Consider the following 21,856-nt stretch of genomic DNA (forward strand, 5'->3'; position numbering starts at 1 on the left):
ATGCTTATATTACATCAAAATAGGTTACTGTTAGTAAAATCAATAATACAAGACAATACTTGGAAATACTGTACAACAAATGCCTTAATGAAGCTTGCTTTCCGGGCTGTTGGAAAACTGCTTCTGTTGTACCAGTATTCAAGAATTCTGGCGAAAGGACAGACCCATCAAATTATCGCCCCATTAGCCTCCTCCCACTTTTTGCTAAAATATTTGAGACCATAATTAACCATGCTCTAGTCCATCATCTTACAGATGCTAAACTACTGACTGACAAACAATATGGATTTAGACAAGCCCGTTCCACAGCAGACATCCTAACTGTGATCTCTGAACACATATACCATTCACTGGACAAAGCGGGGGAGGGCAGAGCGGTAGCTCTAGATATATCTAAGGCTTTTGACAGGGTATGGCATGAGGGTCTCCTCAGTAAAATCAGATCATACGGTATCACTGGTAGAATACTTAACATAATTAAATCCTTCTTAGATAAGAGAAAAATCCAGGTTGTCCTCGACGGTCGTACATCTAAACAATATGATATAAATGCGGGGGTGCCCCAGGGTTCTATCCTTGGACCTCTATTGTTCCTGATATTCATAAATGACCTCCCCGACAACATTGCCTCTGAAATGGGTATATATGCTGATGACACTACACTCTATGGCAGGCACGACAGGAAGACGAATGAACACATTTCTAAAGAAATGGCAGAAACACTAGAGGAAGACCTCCAATCTGTAGTGGAATGGGGACAAAAGTGGTTGGTCGCGTTCAATGCTGCCAAGACTAAACTAGTTTGATTCAATAATTACAAGAAACCCTCTCTACCACCTATAGCAATGGCCAATGACTCTTTATCTGAGAGTCCATCTTTCAAACTCCTTGGCCTAACGTTCACAGGAAACATGAGTTGGAACAATTACATTGAAGGCATTGCCTGGGCCGCTGCAAGAAAGGTGGGCTCTCTCTACCGTGCTAGAAAACTACTAACACCCGAAAATATCCTGTACCTCTATAAGGCCACCATTCGCCCATGTATGGAGTATTGCTGCCACATCTGGGCTGGTGCATCTGCTACTAGTCTCTCGCTCCTTGACAAGGTTCAAAAGAGAGTCGCAAACCTGATAGGCCCTGAACTGGCATCTAAGCTTCAGCCTCTGTCCCATCGACGAAATGTTGCATCCCTCTGCCTTTTCTACAAGTATTTTAGTGGTGAATGCTCTGAAGAACTGCAATCACTTGTGCCCCCACGACGTGAGCACCCTCGACAAACCCGACAGGCTGCTAAATCCCACCCCCACACTGTAGAGATCCCTAGATGTAAAAGATCTTTTTACTCCAATAGTTTCTTCCCCAGAACCGCTAGACTCTGGAATTCCATTCCAGGTCCCTGCTTCCCCAACAGTACTGACAAGTGTAACGTGAACCGACACCTTGCTGCTCAAATCCCTACATAGTACCCCAGTAGTTGTTGCCCCTGATAGTAGCCCCCTACACCAAAGTGGCAATTTGCCTTGTTTGGGGTGAAAATGTAATAAAAAAAAAAAAAAAAAAAAAAAAAATATAGTACAGACGAAAGACATATGAAGATTCATATATCTGTATAATTAGCATAACTATTTTTAAACAGTATATAATAAATTAAGTTTGGTGTTATTCACTTCTAATTTTATTGTTTACCCCTAGATAGATGCCATAGTTTTGGCGATATTAATAATAAGTAATTAGTTAAGTAAATAATTGTAAAAAAACAAAAGATAACTTATGAAAATCATTTTAAAAATATGCTTATAAATTTTTAAGAAAGGTTGTCACACTGACTATTTTAACAAACTCATTTAAATGAATTTAGTCAAAAGAAATATACACTGATGCATAAAAGTTTGACTGCTTTTCCCTTCACTTACTTTCTTTTCCCCACCCTCTCTCTCTCTCTCTCTCTCTCTTGACACCAAATTTTCGTTTGTTAAGAGACACCCTAAAAACAATAACAAGCTGGCAAAACCAATTGTTTGAAAATAAATATCTAATAAAAATGTGATTTTAACAGTAATGAAAAAAAAAATCATCTTATCTTCATAATACAATTGTATGATCGATGGTATATAAAAATCTAAGAAAAAATTATGATTTAAATACATAGATAATATTCTGCATTTTAATGGGATTATATGTATCATTTACTTTGATTTGATAACATCAATATGTAAATACTATAAATAAAATGATATATATCTATTTCTTCCAGCCTATACATCATACCATGTTTGGACTTTCATATATTCTTTTATGCACAATGCCCATTTGTTTTGGTGTAGACCTTACATACACGGTGGAAGAAGGAAAAACACCTGGTACTTATATTGGAGATATTTCTGCAGATTCTAAGATAATGGAGAACATGTCCTACCAAGACAAGAAACTCATCACATTCAGTCAACTACAAGGAAAAGTTGATAGTTCTCAATATTTCAGAGTGTCCAAGAAAACAGGAAAACTCTATGCAACAATCACATTGGATGCAGAAGCAATGTGTATGCACAATGAACAATGCTTTCAACTCATTGATGTTGCTATTCGTAAAGGAACCTCTTCAATGAGGATTTTAGAAATCAAAGTCATTATAAAAGATATCAATGATCACAAACCTGAATTTTCAAAAAAACAAATAAATATTGAATTTAATGAAGGAGATCGAAAAGGAATGACTAAAACAATTCCTAATGCTTTTGATAAAGATGTTGGACTTTTAAATTCAAAAATTACATATGAACTTAAAAAAATGAAAAATGAACCATTTTCATTATTTGTAGCTCCAGGAATTGAAGGAACATCACAACTAGGAATAAAATTAGAAAAAACTTTAGACAGAGAAACAAAAGATTCTTATGTTGTACAAGTTGTGGCTAAAGATGCTGGAACTCCTTCTAAACAAAGTATACTAAATGTTCATATTGCAGTCAAAGACATTAATGACAATTTTCCAATATTTGCTGAGAAGACATACAATATTTCTATCAAGAATGAAGAGAGTAAAGTCACACCAATTGTTATTATATCAGCAACTGATTTGGATGCAGGGCAAAATGGAAAAGTTTCATATCATTGGAGTCACAAAACATCCAAGTTGGCAAAAGATGTTTTTCAGTTAATAGAAACAACAGGGCAGATTTTCTTACATAAAAGGTTGAATTCAGAAGAAGGAAAGATACAAAAATTGTATATAAAAGCAAAAGATGAAGGTATTCCTCCATTAAGTTCAATTGCAATAGTTTATGTAAATGTACTCAGTCATGAGAACAATCCACCAATTATTGATATAAATCTTCCATCTTCGTTAAATGAAAATATAGTTCAACTTATAGAAAATGCTAAAATAAGCAGTTTTATTGCTTATGTGAAAATAATAGACAATGATGAAGCACAAAATGGAGATGTCACTTGTCATCTTCATCATGATAAATTTCAGCTTCAGAATTTAGGTACAAAGAAATATGAAGTGACACTGAAAAATCCTCTTGACAGAGAGAAAGAAGAGCACCATGATGTTGTGATCAGTTGTCAAGATAAAGGCTCTCCTCCTCTTCATAGTAACAGCAAATTCTCCATTCAAGTGATGGACATCAATGATGTAAGGCCACAATTTACAAAAGACACATTTAAATTCTTCATTGATGAGAATCAAAACTCAAGAATTACTCTTGGCTACATCAATGCCACTGATCCAGACTTGGGAGATGGAGGAAAACTCACATATTCTCTCATCACCAATAACAACAAACACTTCTTACCTTTCAAAATAACCACAAATGGATTACTATCAGCAATTATGTCTCTTGATCATGAGTTTCAACATACTTATCACTTCAAGGTGTTTGTGAAAGACAATGGAACACCATCTCTCAATAACACAGTCAATGTGATTGTTGAGGTCACTGATAAAAATGATAATGCTCCATATTTTACATTTCCCAGTGTTAAACCTTACAATCTACATGTCACATATTACCCTGATGCCAGACACAAGAACATCACACAGATAAAGGCAGCCGACAGTGATAGTCAAGAGAATGCATTTCTAAAATATCAAATAATCAGAGGCAATGACAAACAGATGTTCACCATCAACCAGTACACTGGTTTCTTAGCTTTCAATAGACAACTCAGCCAACAAAATGCTGGCTCCTATCAGCTTGACATTCTTGTCAAGGATAGTGGTAGGCCAGTTCTATCAGCAACAACTACTCTCTTTTTAACACTCACTATCAGCAACAACACATCAGAAATGTTAAATGTTGTTCAGCTTCACACTGAAGAGAAGGTGCATCTTAATCTTGTCATTATTATTACAATCATAGCAGTCACAATAGCTGTCTTCATTACAGCTTCATTATCAATCTGCATCATTCGATGTAATGGTCAGTCAAATGTGGCCTATGCCCAAGCACTTGATCCTTCCAATAGATATGTTGGTGAACAGAGACAACTCATTGCACCTTCTTACCCAGGAAACACTTGGCCTCATCCTGCTCAGCCATTACCAATAAATCAAGCACCATCTACAAATACTCTTATGACAACATCAAAAAGACAATTGACTTCTGCTGATGTGCTTCCATACAAACCAATACCACCAAGTAATGTCCCATCACAAGTAAGTTGATACAAGATTGCTTGTATTTATTGTCTATCATTTTTTATTTCTATGTTTAAATAAATAGCACAGAACTCATTATCTTTTACTTATTTACCTAAGTTATGTTTTTCTTATTTTTAAATTCTAACCTTATCTTTTTTAACTTGATGCAAATGGCCAATAATTTATAGTTTGATTTGCATATTTTCTTACATATCTTTTATTTTGGTCTTATCATGCCTAAACACAATACACAATGTGGATGATTTGATATAAACAATTCATAGAAAACACACTTTTGCATTATTACTCATAGCAGGAAGGCCATAGTGTCTTATATCTTTCCTATCTTTACTATGGGCAATAGAGCTGATTGCATTTGAAGTGAGTTTGGCAATGTCATTATTCATATCAAGACATTTATCCTTATTCACATTTTAGGACCTGATAATTTTATTTATAAATCAAAAAACTGAATACTTTATCTCTTACATTTTGATAAAAAAAGTAAGCATGTAGTCATAGAAATAACATTTTATGTGTAATTGAATTTTTCTTACAGTATTTCCTTATCAAAATGATTTACAATAAAAAATTTTTGTTGTTGTTTTTTTTTCCCCCTTATCTGATAATGTAGAATTTGTATTCATTATAATACAATTAGATACATACAAAATGTTTTTTGTATTATTTTTATCATAGATGTATACACAAAATGTATCAATTCCACCTGATTATTTCACCTGGAGATCTGCAGGAGCTTCACAATCAGAAGCTGATTTGAGTTGGAGGGAAGAGACTGCTGTTAATCACCAAGGAACATCAGGTAGTATATAAAGGAATTTTTTTGTATAATTTAACAAATAAAAATAAATGAAAAATATTTTGTGGAATAATAAAAGAATGAATAATAATATAATAAAATTAAGGTGAATAACTATATCTGTAACTTAAAATGATCATTTTACAATGAAAACGAAAGTTTTAAGAATTACCATAAAATAGTAACTGTGTACAGGACTAATTAAAATAAACATTTTCTTTTCTTTTTTACCAAAGTGATGTTTTGTTTTTTTTAATGAGAGAAAGCTAGAAAATAATGTCCAGTCACTCTGAGGTTTACATTCAAAGAAATTATTAAATAGTCTTTTGCGGAAAAATAATATTGACCATAAAATAAATAAGAAAATTGTATTGATTGCATCAAATAATTATTCTAAATGTCACAAGAATTTGTACAATGCAACTAATTTTGAACATATTTTCAGATTTGATTTACATAAAAAAACATGACTACATTTTTTTACAAGTTTTACGAGCATATGAAGAAATATGCTTAATGGAGAAACTGAAAAATCATAACAAAAAAACAATACAATCAATGATTTAAAATATCTTGGAGATAGTAATGATGATCGATTTTAAAAGTAAAAATGATCACTAATATAAAATACTGCAAATGTTTAAAATATGTACTAATAAGTGAATATGAGTGATTATGATAAGTGTAATATTTTACATCACAAAAATGTACACTTTTTTTAACATATCATTTTTTTTTGTATACCAATGCGACTCATTCAGTGGTTATTATCTTATAGATTGAAAAGTAATATTTTTCCTATATGCATTCAAATTTCCAAAGTCATGATAGTCTGTGAGATGTGCAATTTTTTTAGCACAGTCTCTTTGTTTAATATAAAGGAGGGACACATTTCAACAAATTAGCAAAAACAGACTGAAAAAAATCACGCAATATTTTGTTTATTTTACAAGTTTATAAGAAGCAGGTGTGATAATTGGTTCTAAAAAATATAGTTGGTTAGAACCTGTCTTTTTACATTTTTTTTATAATTGTTTACTAATCTACTCATAGTTATAGTCTAAAAGCTGGTAAGTCTGTCAAATGTTGCCATTTATATTATCTGTATGAGATTTTTAAAATAATATTCCATGATCCTGAGGTTCAAGTACATTGTAACAACAACAACAACCAATCAGAAAATCCTCTTTTCTAAATAAAAGAAAAAGATTTCAAATTCATGTTAGAATCCAGCAGCATCTCTACTATCATATAAAGGGAACTTTGTGTGTGTGAGAGAAAGAGAGACAGAGAGATCATTTCCTATGGATTTCAAAACGGCTGGGTCGATTTTTATGGAATTTTACACAAATGTACTTTATGTACCTCGCAAAGTTCTTAGATAGGTTTTGCATCAGAGTGTCTTCCATAAGTATCGATAATCTAAATAGTCAGATGAAAAAAGGAACAGGGGATTTTGATCAAAGTTAACATGTCATACAGCCTAACATTACAAGTACATTTGAGAAGTTTTATTACTACACAAGCAGAAAGGACCGACATATAAAATCAACAGTAGGTTCTTGGATATGACAGGAGTGCATACGAAATTAATGTTTCCGTTTAGAGCACAACTGAAACATAATACTTGGCTTTTGCATATTAAACTTTAATTCAAGCCATTATATATAAAAATAATTTTATAAAATCAACAGTAGGTTCTTTACAATGCAATGTAGATTACAATGTACTGTGGACTAAGTCCCTGTGGGGAGACATGTGAAGCTTCCTCCGAATGCATCATGATGGATCCCTGGCAAGCAATCAATTTAATGGAAAAATGGGTGATTTCACAGATTTCGATGACAATAAGAATATGGGAAACTGAAACATTTGTTGATCATCATTCAGTCCCGGGCAGTGTTGTGACTCTTGCTAGATTTCTTATAAAAATGAATAAGTTTTTTTTGTATTGATATCTTAATTTTACTAACTGACATTCTGTTTTCTTTTAAGACAACCAGGTGACATACAATATATATTTAACTCATGCAACAGCTATGCATCTGTCTATTCTATTTCCAAACTAATTATCCACTTAAATAAATTAAATTTGTTTATTCTAGATTTTCTAACACCAATCCTGTATTTGGAGATTATGCAACAAAAACTTAGACAGTGAGACCTTTCTTATCAAAATTCGACAATATCCATACATTAATCTATGAACTTGGATATCCACCCATTAATGTATTTCATGATTATAAAATTATATTTTCATAAATATTAAAATTTTAAATTTAAATTGAATATTATTTTGTGATTTTTTAAATATATTCACATATACATTGATATATATACAGAATGTAAAAATTACTATAGTTAACTTGTATAATTGCATTTTTATATTTTAAAAGTCTAAAATATTATTTGAGAATTAATGTCAGATATACTCAGTAATTCCTGTATTACTTTTAGCATAAATATATATTAAAGAGTCACATATTTTTCTTACAAAATGTCAGTTCTTCTAGATAATTTAATACAAATTGATATATATATATATATATATATATATATATATATATATATATATATATATATATATATATATATATATATATATATATATATATATATATGTGTGAATACATTTGTTTTTCAGATCGATCCTCCAGAAAATCATCAGTTCAATTAGGACATGTTAATAAAAGTGATATTTCTGCTCCTTATCCACAATCAAGGAACCTTATAGAAATGAATAATGAACAGGCTGCAAATACAAGACCCTTGCCACCAGTACCTAACAAAAACTAAACATTATTCCAAAATTAAAATATAGCAGTTATACAAAAAAGTTTTCTCATATCAAAACTTTCATTTATACATATATACTTACAACGATAACTATTCACTGGTGGAAAAATGATACTCCTTAGTTTACTTGGCATATTAAAACAGATTATATTATATATAAAACGACTTTTTCACATTTATTTAGAAATAATGATATATTTAATTCTAATATGGATAAAACACACTTAGAAGCAAAATATGTAATTGGAAATGCATTTCTGAAATTGGTCATAATTTTACCAAGAATAATTTTAGAATTGTATTTTTTCCTTTGTAATTTAATAAAAGAAAAACAAATCATTCATCTCTTTCTCATTAAACTTAGAAACTTGAATGATTACTTCATTTGAAATGTAAATGTTGAATAGAATACAATACAAAAGACTAGGGATTTTTATTTTTCTATTACAAAGAAAGTGTATTTGACATTTAAAGGTTCTGAGGATGGATAGAGAGAAAAATGTAAATCCTAAAGAATGAATAATGCATTGCATCATGGGAGTAAAGGAAACAATTAAGAAATTTTATAAATAAATTAAACAAATTCAATTTTCCATTATAAATTTATATCTGAAACATTAAAATTTTTATAAAAAAATAAAAATAAACTAAATTTTATTTTATGCATAAGAATAAACCTAAGAATGTGGGTTGGCATATTTTACATTCTTATAAACAACATCATCTTTCTCCTTCCTCTGGTGCATGCAGCCATTACACACAGACCATACTTTTTAGGACAACTACCTTCTCACACTTATAATAAACACATATTCATGTTAAAGTGTTACCAATCAAACTGAACATAAAATCATAAGAACTATCACTGTATTAAACAACTTATATTCAACAACAAATGGAAAACGATATCAAAGGTAAGGAAAATCATGTTTTTCTTTGTAAGATTTTTAACGGCCATAAACGGCCATCATTAAAATCTGAATTAAATATCTATAATTCTCAACAGTAAACATTTTAGTGGTTTTTATTAAGGAGAAATTATATTTGTTAAAAATGTTTATAATCTGACAGGTTTTCCAAAAATACACTGTATTTAATATTTTCTTACAAGAAATGTCTATTTAGTATAAAAAGATATTTTTTCAATTTTTCCCAGTAAGATGCCATGGCATAAATGTGCATTCCTTTTACTTTATGCAATGGCACTTAACTTATAACACATATATTTTCTAAATAATGCATGCGTATATTATTGAGAAATATTTTTTGTTTTTTAACTTATTTATTTTATAGTATAGTTTAAATTCTACTGAGTATATTTTCACCATAAAACATACTCATATTTTCAAACTATAATCGGAATTAAAATAAGATAATGAATAGATTAAAATAATAGAATTACTTGTGTGTACATTCTAATACTTATGCATTAATATTGATACACAACACTAAATTAGATAATGTTTCCTTTCTCATAACGATTTCAATTTTTAAAACATACAAATGTCAACATAATATTAAATATATAGTTTCCATAATATTTAGCAAATATACATTGTAATAGTTTCATTATTCTTTCCAATGATAAATAGTATTTGTTCTAAAATCACTAAAATGAATAAAAAATATAAAAATTTTAGCATTTCTTTTCAAATTAATTCTGTTAAGTAATAAGGATATTATAAAAATGTATCAATTTATAAGTATTCATTTATAAAATGTTAATTCATTATTTTATAAGAGTAATATGATTATCTATATAGATAAAACAGTAGCTGTATGTGTGTGTCTGTGTGAAAAACCAATAAACTCTTAAACTACTAATCACATTACACTAAAATTAACAGGAAATAGTAATCATACACCAAGGATGGTTTATAATGAGTAAAATCTTTTTTTGGATGGATGAATAACATGCACAGAAGTATGTTGGCAAGCAGAAATGCAAAATGTTCATTTCAACTTGCTAACATATTTCTATTACTTTTGTGCATGGGCAAATTCATTCATAGCTTACAGTGGTGTAATTTTAAATCTATCTATCTGTTGATAGCTCAAACAGTTGGGAACTGTTTCGATTCTACCTGATTTCACTCAAGTCATTTATTTTAAAAACTTTTCAAATCAGTAATATATATATATATATATATATATATATATGTATATATTACTACTTCATTTACTCACATAAAATTAATATACGAAAGTATAGATTTATGCGTAGACTTTAAGTATTTACTTTAAAAGTGCTCAATAATGTAGGTAGAGCTAGTTAGTAATTTATAAAATACTAGCTGTACCCGGCCACGCGTTGCTGTGGTTCAGTTTGTTAAAATGAACACATTCCTCAAGAAAAATTGCATTTTGTTCGTTTATTTACTTTTATTATTTTTTGCAATTTTTTTAATCAATAAAAGTTGTTATTTTTTCCCCAAAAAAAAGATTAATTTTTTACCATAAATTGTTAGGTGAAAGTTGTTTTTTCAGGAAAACTTGCACTCTTTTTTTTTTTTAAAGAAATTTGTCAGTAAACGTTTCTCTTTGAAAATGGAATTTTTATTATAAAAAGAACAGATGAACACTGTAAATAGTTATGTGAAAGTAGAGAAAAAATTGATTCTTTTTTTCAAGAAAATGTACAAATTATTTTTTTTTTTTAACAGATGTTCAGAAAATAAACAGAAAAATACTTCCATCATTAATTATGCAAAAAAAAAAAAAATAAAATGTTGATTTAGTGTTTCAACATAATGCTTATAAATTACGATAAAACTTGCTGAGTATGCGCTGTTTTACGGTTGTTGTAAAAATGGAACGGAAACATAAATTTCGCTTCGTTTTAATCCTTCTTAATTTTTTAATTGTGCCCCCCCTCAAACGAATATAATCAAAACAGTAACATTCAACAATTGTACTTTATGTATATAAAACACAAAATATTAATTAAAAAAAAAAAGAAAGTTAATAACGAAAGGGAAATAATTCCATTTTTAAACGAAAAAGTCAGTTTGGTATATCTTTTTGTTATTTTTTACATAAGTCCAGCTTACCATTCACATTGGAAATGTCGACATTTATAGGTTGTAGGGTACGTTTACAACGAATAAACACTCCTATCTAGTAGATGTATCAGAATTTTTGACACCCTAATCATGAAACTGCGAATAAAATATAAAAATCTCGTAATTTCTCTTTTAAAAGTGGGTTGTTTATTTTCTTCATGGATTATACGTCCAAAATATACTAATAAAGTTGTTTTAAAAGTAATAGAAATATTTTTTTTATTTTTAAAAAAACTAATGAATTTTACGAATTCAATATTTTTCAATTTTTAAACTTTAAAAATTTATCAAAATTTTTCTATTGATTTTATTTTTACGATATTTTTAGGGTCAATGTGAAATTTTATGCCCTTTCCAATAAACCGAATATGATATTTTAGACAAACGTTTTTTTTTTAATTCACGCCCCCCCCCCCATTTTCAAGTGTCTATTAAAAAGTAAATAATTAATTTACTCACCAAAGTTTTATATATCACAAATTGAAGAGAAAAGGTCAATAAGTAATATATTCAAATTTAAAACAAAAAAAGTAGTGTTTTTTAGAAATTTACCTGTAAAGTTCGAAGTTTAAAACCTGTTTTTTTTTTAAACCACGTTGTTTGTTTGTTTTTTTTGTTTTTGTTTTTTTATGAAACCTAGGTCCTTGCTCCTTTAATTGAAAAAAAATTAGGGCTTGAATTACATTTTTCGAGAAGTTATAAGCTTGGAAAGACAGGAGGTCAAATAATTCACGCCTCCCATTTTGAAATGTCTATTAAAAAGTAAATAATTTACTCACCAAAGTGTTATATATCACAAATTGAAGAGAAAAGGTCAATAAATAATATATTCAAATTTAAAACAAAAAAAGTAGTGTTTTTTAGAAATTTACCTGTAAAGTCCCAAGTTTAAAACATTTTTTTTTTTTTTTAAAAACACGTTGTTTGTTTGTTTTTGCTTTTTTTTTTTAATGAAACCTTGATCCTTTCTCCCTTAATTGAAAAAAATTAGGGCTTGAGTTACATTTTTCGAGGAGTTATAAGCTTGGAAAAACGGAGTGGAATTATTCACTATTTTTCACGAAATTTCTGACACACCTACCAATCTACCCATGTTAAGAACGGCTTTCGGAATAGACACCCCTAACCTTGCCAGAATACCCGAAAAGCTATAACAGTTGATGTGTTGAATGTGAACGATGAGTTGGACATAATGTAAAAATGTACCAAATTTAAAAGGGAACGAAATTCAAATTTCCGTTCCATTTTTACAACAACCGTAAAGCAGAGCATTCTATGCAAATTTTACCTACTTACTGTATTAATGCTATTTTTTTAAGCAAAAAAAAAAACAAAAATATTTAGGTTTGGCTATAAATTCCTAAACTCATTTCACCCTAAATAATTTAGGTGACTGAAATAGGAATCTAATTGAATCTTTAATTTCCTGAATAGTATGCGAGAATTCATTTTTCTTCGAGTTATATCGAATTCATTAATACAGACTTTAGGGGCTTTTTTCGTAATGTTACTGTAAAAATTATGTTTTATTGTTACAAATTACGATGCTTTATTTATATAAAAAAAGCAAAAATAAATTCTTGCGTTTTTTATTTACTACTGAAAACCATAACTTTAGTAAAGGTATTTTTTGTTTAAACAAAATAAAACATTTTCACTAAGAGTTAAGTAAAAATAATTAGTTCATTATATTCTGCGATCATTATTTGAAAAATACTGCAATTTTCATTAAAATTAGTTAATTTCCTGATTTTTGGTGAATTTTTAAGTAAAGGGAGGGGTCAAAATGTTTATACACTTTGAGCGTCGGCATTCATTTTTCGATGAATATTTAATAGGAAAGCGACCACGTGTGGTAAATTTATCAATAATCATGTGATTAAACTCCTTGAAAATTTACCGATATTGTAAACACATTCTGTTTACATTAAGCCTGTAGTGTTTTTTTAGTGATGCAGTGTTGGCAACTGAGATTTAAAAAAACCCGCGAGATCAGGAGAAAGAAATGTCCAGAAAATCGCTAGATTTTTAACTTTCATCTGAAATTTTCAAAAATCACTAATTCCCCCCCACCAAAAAAAAAACTCCCTATTTTCACTTCCTACCATAAAAAATTTATAAATATAGTATATTCAATATATAAAATGTTCCGTGTTTTCTCACTATATGTTTCTGGAATTATATTGACGCGGTTAGCTCCCGTATTTTATCAGCTAGTTATACCTGTTTTTTCAGACAGGGTATTTTTTTTTTTTTTGCAGGAAACAAATCATAAACTCAAACTTTTTATAATAAAAGTTAAATTGAAATATACTGCAAATTAAACATCACAATAATGGTGCAACATATTTTGAAATTAGAAAAATAAAAAAACAAAAAAACTTTGGTTTAGCATGTTAAAAGTATTTAGGTTGGTAGATAATTAAATTCTACTGTATTGATATAATTTTTTTTTTTTGCTGTTGTTTCTTGCTTTTTACAATTTTCGACTAAATACTTTTAAATTTCATATTTTAAACTAAACTTCGAAGGTTGGAATGCCCACCCCCCACCTAAAATGTACTTGGAAAAATCGATTTTATAGCGAGATTTAATAATGGTTAGCCGAAAAAAAGGTGAAAAATAAAACAAATAATCAATAAATAATTGTTACCAAAGGCAATAAATGCTACTTTTTTTTTACTTACATGAATGAATTTATTTTATGTTTTAAAGTATTTTCAAGCACTTGCGGGTGTGTGGGTGCGAAATATCTCCAGATTTTCTAGAATTTCCCGCTAGATTGTAAACGAAATCTCCAGATCTAACAGGAAAACCGCTAAATTAGAAACACTGGTCACGTGACAGGAAGCGGTAATAAATAATTGTCCCTAAATAAAAAAAATCGCCTATCGGTACAAAGAAATCCACCTATTTATCATAGAAAAATTAAGTATAATGTTATAATTAAAAAGAAATATATAAAAACACACATGGATATAGTAAACATATTATACCAAAACGTGGAAGCTATCCGTCCAGTGGTTTTTTAGACAATTAATTGCGAACGAACCAAAAGTTACATTTTTATATATATAGATATATGGCGATTAAGCTCCTGACGAATCCTAAAGTGGATGAAACGCCGAATATTCAGTGTAGCTTAATCACTATATATATTTTATAAATTACTATATATATTTTATAAATTACTATATATATATATATATATATATATAGATATATATATATATTTAAAGGAGATTAGAACAATAGTCTAAAGAGCAGAGTGTATTTTAATGTAATAGTGAAATTACTAGTTTAATTAAAATACAGGAAAGAAAAAGTGCTCGTTGTAATTTAGATATATTTTTTGATTTTTAAATTTTAAATTATCAATCACATTACTAAATATTATATATATATATATAATATTCAATAGAGAATTGGCTTTGTAATAATAAATATGAAATCTACATGAATTAAAATATATTTAAGCATATTTTACAACCAGGCAAGCCGGGTGCCCCTCCCAGCCTCCTCACTAGTTCTACATAAATGTTCAGTCAATGAATAAGATATATACTTCATAAGTAACTCCATAATAAAAAATACTAAAGTGATCAATTTTCTCATGATGTCTAATTGTTATAAGTCAGTATTATAGCTGAGATACAATATAATATTTAAAATGTTCAATTTTCTTAATTAAACCAACTGCTTTATCAGCTTCCATTAAACTGACTAGCATTGTTTTAGTAGTAATCTTCGTTTATTAAATACTAAATAATCACAATATTTGATATAAAAAGTTAACATTTGTTAATAATAATTGCTGTTGACTGTGGTCAGAAGCTAAGAAAAACAGAAGTCTTACCGTGGGTGTGGAGCGAGTGAGTTAAGGCCAAGAAAAAGAAAAACAAAGATGGTGGCCAGCATTTTATTATGTGAGTTCTCGCAAAATCTTGTGTGCGCGTGAAGCTGGAAACTACAAAACAAGCTTCATTTTTCGGTGCTGGGGAGATTCCAGATCTGGCAGGAGAGTAGGTGCAACGGGAGTGGAGATTCTACTTTCTCGGATTTATTCCCTTTTGTGTGTTTGAGGTGACCCCCCACCACACTCGGGAGGTGCACTGCAGTTTTAGGACCGTGCCCCTTTTTTTTTTAAAGATAGTAATGAATTATTTTTACAGGACTAATTTTATATCTTTTATAATGTATACCTTTGAAATTAAATTATATTCAAGCTCTATATGGCAAATAAATAAAAAGATTTCATTTCTTTAATCAAAGATAAGTGTGGAAGTCAATTTCTAAAAGTCCCCCAACACATGTCAGCATGTAAAATGGACATGATGATATCAATGCACACATACATATGTTACAAGATTTTATTAAAAAAGTATAAAATCTTACTAGTTTTCAAGTTAAAATAATGCATTAAAAAAGAAACTATATATAAGAAGAATGCAGGTTGAATTTGCATTAGTTTACACAGAAAACACATATTTGCATTAACACCTCTTTGTATTTCCAAAGATCATAGTGCTCAACATACCTAGTTTTTATTGGGGATGGGGACAATGGTAGAACATAGTGTTTGTAGTAGATATGTAGGTAAAGTCAAATAATGTCTGCTGTGTCAATGTAGCACTTCTTTGGCCACTATAATCATCAACACTTCTAAATAGTTTGACATTCTCAAATAGATAACATAATTTTTATCTATTCTGAGCATTTTCATACCAACATTATTGAAATATGTATAATCAAAGAAAATTTTAGTATAGAAAAACGTTTTAATTTTTACTAAGATTTAAAAGATTTTATTTTTGTTAATATACACTCATGATCTTTAACTACAATATTTTGTAGAGAGCATAATTGATGATGTTATGACACAATTTGAGAAAAAAATCCTATCAATTATGTTTAGCCTATTGTATTACAAATTTTGGACACTATTCTGATTCTGTTATGTCGATTTTGTTAAATAATAGATCAAACACAATAGACTTGGTGAACTCAGCATCAATTTATTGACTATTAGTGAAATTTAAATGTTAAAACAAATCAAATGACAATTAACACCAAATAATAAAATGCATGCATTTGGAAATATGAAAAAATTTGTTCTATTAAGAATTTAATTATTAATAACTTAAAATAAATGATGAACAGATAAGAGGAAAGGCAAGATTTTAACTGTGTAAAGATAACATATCATACAGTTATAAGTATATGACTTTATGAGTAATTAAGTCATGAAAATTAATATTTACTTCTTCTTTCCAGGTTATGCATCAGCCATGATTGAGTTGTTATTTCTATACCTCTGCATATTACCTAGTTGTTGGAGTGCAGAATTTATTTACACTATAGATGAAGGAAAAGGTCCAGATACCTATATTGGAGACATTTCTGCAGATTCTAAGATAATGGAGAAAATGTCCTACCAAGACAAGAAACTCATCACATTCAGTCAACTACAAGGAAAAATTGATAGTTCTCAATATTTCAGAGTGTCCAAGAAAACAGGAAAACTCTATGCAACAATCACATTGGATGCAGAAGCAATGTGTATGCACAATGAACAATGCTTTCAACTCATTGATGTTGCTATTCGTAAAGGAACCTCTTCAATGAGGATTTTAGAAATCAAAGTCATTATAAAAGATATCAATGACCACAAACCTGAGTTTCCAGAAAAACAAATAAATATTGAATTTGATGAAGGAGATGGAAAAGGAATGACTAAAACAATTCCTAATGCTTTTGATAAAGATGTTGGACTTTTAAATTCAAAAATTACATATGAACTTAAAAAAATGAAAAATGAACCATTTTCATTATTTGTGGCTCCAGGAGTTGAAGGAACATCACAACTAGGAATAAAATTAGAAAAAACTTTAGACAGAGAAGCAAAAGATTCTTATGTTGTACAAGTTGTGGCTAAAGATGCTGGAACTCCTTCTAAACAAAGTATACTAAATGTTCATATTGCAGTCAAAGACATTAATGACAATTTTCCAATATTTGCTGAGAAAATATACAATATTTCCATCAAGAATGAAGAGAGTAAAGTCACACCAATTGTTGTTATATCAGCAACTGATTTGGATGCAGGGCAAAATGGAAGAGTTTCATATCATTGGAGTCACAAAACATCCAAGTTGGCAAAAGATGTTTTTCAATTAATGGAAACAACAGGGCAGATTTTCTTACATAAAAGGTTGAATTCAAAAGAAGGAAAGATACAAAAATTGTATATAAAAGCAAAAGATGGAGGTATTCCTCCATTAAGTTCAACTGCAATAGTTTATGTAAATGTACTCAGTCATGGGAACAATGAACCTATTATTGATATAAATCTTCCATCTTCGTTAAATGAAAATACAGTTCAACTTATAGAAAATGCTAAAATTAGCAGTTTTATTGCTTATGTGAAAGTAATAGACAATGATGAAGGACAAAATGGAGATGTCAGTTGTCATCTTCATCATGATAAATTTCAGCTTCAGAATTTAGGTACAAAGAAATATGAAGTGACTTTGAAAAATCCTCTTGACAGAGAGAAAGAAGAGCACCATGATGTTGTGATCAGTTGTCAAGATAAAGGCTCTCCTCCTCTTCATAGTAACAGCAAATTCTCCATTCAAGTGATGGACATCAATGATGTAAGGCCACAATTTACAAAAGACACATTTAAATTCTTCATTGATGAGAATCAAAACTCAAGAATTACTCTTGGCTACATCAATGCCACTGATCCAGACTTGGGAGATGGAGGAAAACTCACATATTCTCTCATCACCAATAACAACAAACACTTCTTACCTTTCAAAATAACCACAAATGGATTACTATCAGCAATTATGTCTCTTGATCATGAGTTTCAACATACTTATCACTTCAAGGTGTTTGTGAAAGACAATGGAACACCATCTCTCAATAACACAGTCAATGTGATTGTTGAGGTCACTGATAAAAATGATAATGCTCCATATTTTACATTTCCCAGTGTTAAACCTTACAATCTACATGTCACATATTACCCTGATGCCAGAAACAAGAACATCACACAAATAAAGGCAGCCGACAGTGATAGTCAAGAGAATGCATTTCTAAAATATCAAATAATCAGAGGCAATGACAAACAGATGTTCACAATCAACCAGTACACTGGTTTCTTAGCTTTCAATAGACAACTCAGCCAACAAAATGCTGGCTCCTATCAGCTTGACATTCTTGTCAAGGATAGTGGTAGGCCAGTTCTATCAGCAACAACTACTCTCTTTTTAACACTCACTATCAGCAACAACACATCAGAAATGTTAAATGTTGTTCAGCTTCACACTGAAGAGAAGGTGCATCTTAATCTCGTCATTATTATTACAGTCATAGCAGTCACAATAGCTGTCTTCATTACAGCTTCATTATCAATCTGCATCATTCGATGTAATGGTCAGTCAAATGTGGCCTATGCCCAAGCACTTGATCCTTCCAATAGATATGTTGGTGAACAGAGACAACTCATTGCTCCTTCTTACCCAGGAAACACTTGGCCTCATCCTGCTCAGTCTTTGCAAATAAATAAAAATCCATCTACAAATACTCCCATGACAACATCAAGAAGACAAGAAATTTCTGCTGATGGACTTCCACATAAAGCAATTCCATCAAATAATATCCCATCACAAGTAAGTAAAAACAAAATTTTTTTATGTCTATTTCTCATTATTTCTCACTACTTTTCTATTTTTTAAAAATTTTACTTCACATATTTTTTAACGTATGTATTGTTTTCACTATGCAATGCCTAATTACAATGCATAATGCAGACAATTTTATACAAACAGTTCATAGAAAGTACAGCCATATTCCCTATAGCAGTTCATACTTTTAGAAATGGTCATACTATGTGCAATAAATCTGATTGGATTAGAAATCACTTTGACAATACCACTATACATATCAGACTATTTACCCTGTGTCTATATTTTTTAACATATAATAAATTGAATATGTTATTTTCTTTAAAGCACTAATGAAAAAGGTAAACATGTAATCATAGAAATATTTTAAAAAATTATGTTCAATCTGACTCTAGTATATATTTTTTAAATTATCACTAAGATTTACAACTACCTACATTTAGTTTCCTTTGCTGTTTTTCCATTTTGCTTTATCTGCTACTGCAATGTTTATACTCATCATGATACAAGTAAATACATACAAAATGTTCTTTTTTTATTATTATTTCTAGCAGATGTATGCCCAAAATGTATCAATTCCCCCTGATTATTTTACCTGGAGATCTGTTGTACCTTCTCAGTCAGAAGCAGACCTGAGATGGAGGGAAGAAAACATTGGAAATAACCAAGGAACATCAGGTAATATTTGAAGTAAATGAGTGAATTAAATATAGAATAAAGGTGTCATAATATTGTACTGGTTATGAGTAAATTGAACAGTAGAACAGGAATACAAACAAACAAAAAAAATAATAAAAATGCAAAATATATTTTGGTGGCATAAATAATAGAAGAAAATTATATTAAGTGATTTAAATAAATCTGTACAAGAAAAAAAGAAAACAACTTTAAAAATGTTAAAAATCATCATAAGACAGTAATTGTGTACAAGGCTAATTTAAAGAATAAGTCGGTAACTGACCTCGAATTCTTTTTTCCTATTTTGGGGTTGAGGCAACCTGATAAATGCTTTTCCTCAAATGAGATGAAAAAGAGAGAAAATAATGGACAATAATTTTGATGACGAACCCTCAAACATCAACAGATGGCTTTGAGATGTGGTGAAAAATGAAGATTAGGAATGATGGTGAATAAAATAAATAAATGAAGGAAACTCTTGATTGGATCAAATACTCACAAAATTTGTAGTTTATTTTAGAAGTTCATACAATTACAAAACAGTTTTGATAATTGGCGTTAAAGAGATTTAGTTGTTTAGAATTTGTTATTTTAAATCTTTATAAGATTTTCTTGAATATTCCATGATCCTGGGATCGAAGCAAAGTGTAACAACAACAACAACAAATCAAGATATTATCTTTTCTAAATAAAAGAAACAGATTGCAAATTTGTACTAGAATCGTTTTCTTATAAAAATGGATCAAATTTCAAATTTTTGTATAATTGATTTTTTTAAAGACAACTAGGTAATAGACAATACACAATAATTACTCTAGTCATCAATCCATTTATTTACATATTTAGCTAACTCAACAGCTATGCATCTGTCTATTCTATTTCCAAACAAATTTTCCACTTAAATTAGTTTATTCACTATATTCACCTATAGATTGATATATATATATATATATATATATATATATATATATATATATACACACAGCATATAAAAAACTTATTGCAATAGTTAACTTGTATAATTACATTTTTATATTTTAAAAGTCTAAAATATTATTTGAGAATCATTGTCAGATATACTCCGTAATTCCTGTATTACTTTTAGCATAAATATATATTAAAGAGTCACATAATATTTCTTACAAAATGTCAGTTCTTCTAGATAATTGAATTCAAATTGATATATATATATATATATGTGAATACATTTGTTTTTCAGATCGATCCTCCAGAAAATCATCAGTTCAATCAGGACATGTTAATAAAAGTGATATTTCTGCTCCTTATCCACAATCAAGGAACCTTATAGAAATGAACAATGAACAGGCTGCAAATACAAGACCCTTGCCACCAGTACCTAACAAAAAATTAAATATAGCAGATTAACAAAAAATTAAAATATAGCAGTTATACAAAAAAGTTTTCTCATATCAAAACTTTCATTTATACATATATACTTACAACAATAACTATTTACTGGTGGAAATTAAAACAGATTATATTATATATAAAACGACTTTTTCACATTTATTTAGAAATAATGATATATTTAATTCTAATATGGATAAAACACACTTAGAAGCAAAATATGTAATTGGAAATGCATTTCTGAAATTGGTCATAATTTTACCAAGAATAATTTTAGAATTGTATTTTTTCCTTTGTAATTTAATAAAAGAAAAACAAATCATTCATCTCTTTCTCATTAAACTCAGAAACTTGGAATGATTACTTCATTTGAAATGTAAATGTTGAATAGAATACAATACAAAAGACTAGGGATTTTTATTTTTCTATTACAAAGAAAGTATACTTAGCATTTAAAGGTTCTGAGGATGGATAGAGAGAAAAATGTAAATCCTAAAGAATGAATAATGCATTGCATCATGGGAGTAAAGGAAACAAATAAGAAATTTTATAAATAAATTAAACAAATTCAATTTTCTATTATAAATTTATATCATTAAACATTAAAATCTTTATGAAAAATAAAAATAAATAAATTTATGAAAAATAATAATAAACCTAAGAATGTGGGTTGGCACATTTTACGTTATGAACAACATCATCATCCTCCCTCTTCTGGTGCATGCAGCCATTACACACAGACCATACTTTTTAGGACAACTACCTTCTCACACTTATAATAAACGCATATTCA

At 29.2% G+C, this 21,856-nt stretch overlaps 2 protein-coding genes across 2 annotated transcripts in view; both read left to right on the plus strand.

Moving 5' to 3' along the window:
- Positions 1-21,856, plus strand: part of LOC145242752 (protocadherin Fat 4-like) — a 161,068-nt gene that overhangs the window by 87,499 nt on the left and 51,713 nt on the right. Inside the window, exons 11-13 of the mRNA XM_080105893.1 lie at positions 16,598-18,403; positions 18,497-19,002; positions 19,569-19,695. Coding sequence (XP_079962019.1) covers positions 16,598-18,403; positions 18,497-19,002; positions 19,569-19,695 — 2,439 coding nt within the window. The remainder of the gene's footprint in view (positions 1-16,597; positions 18,404-18,496; positions 19,003-19,568; positions 19,696-21,856) is intronic.
- LOC145242935 (protocadherin beta-4-like) lies at positions 2,108-8,301 on the plus strand. The gene is made up of 3 exons (XM_080106044.1): positions 2,108-4,660; positions 5,345-5,468; positions 8,110-8,301. The coding sequence occupies exons 1-3, from the start codon at positions 2,231-2,233 to the stop codon at positions 8,259-8,261; spliced, it is 2,706 nt and encodes a 901-aa protein (XP_079962170.1). The 5' UTR covers positions 2,108-2,230; the 3' UTR covers positions 8,262-8,301.

Source organism: Euprymna scolopes, chromosome 21, assembly GCF_053919585.1.
Source record: "Euprymna scolopes isolate OS-2025 chromosome 21, ASM5391958v1, whole genome shotgun sequence".
Taxonomy (NCBI): Eukaryota; Metazoa; Mollusca; class Cephalopoda; order Sepiida; family Sepiolidae; genus Euprymna; species Euprymna scolopes.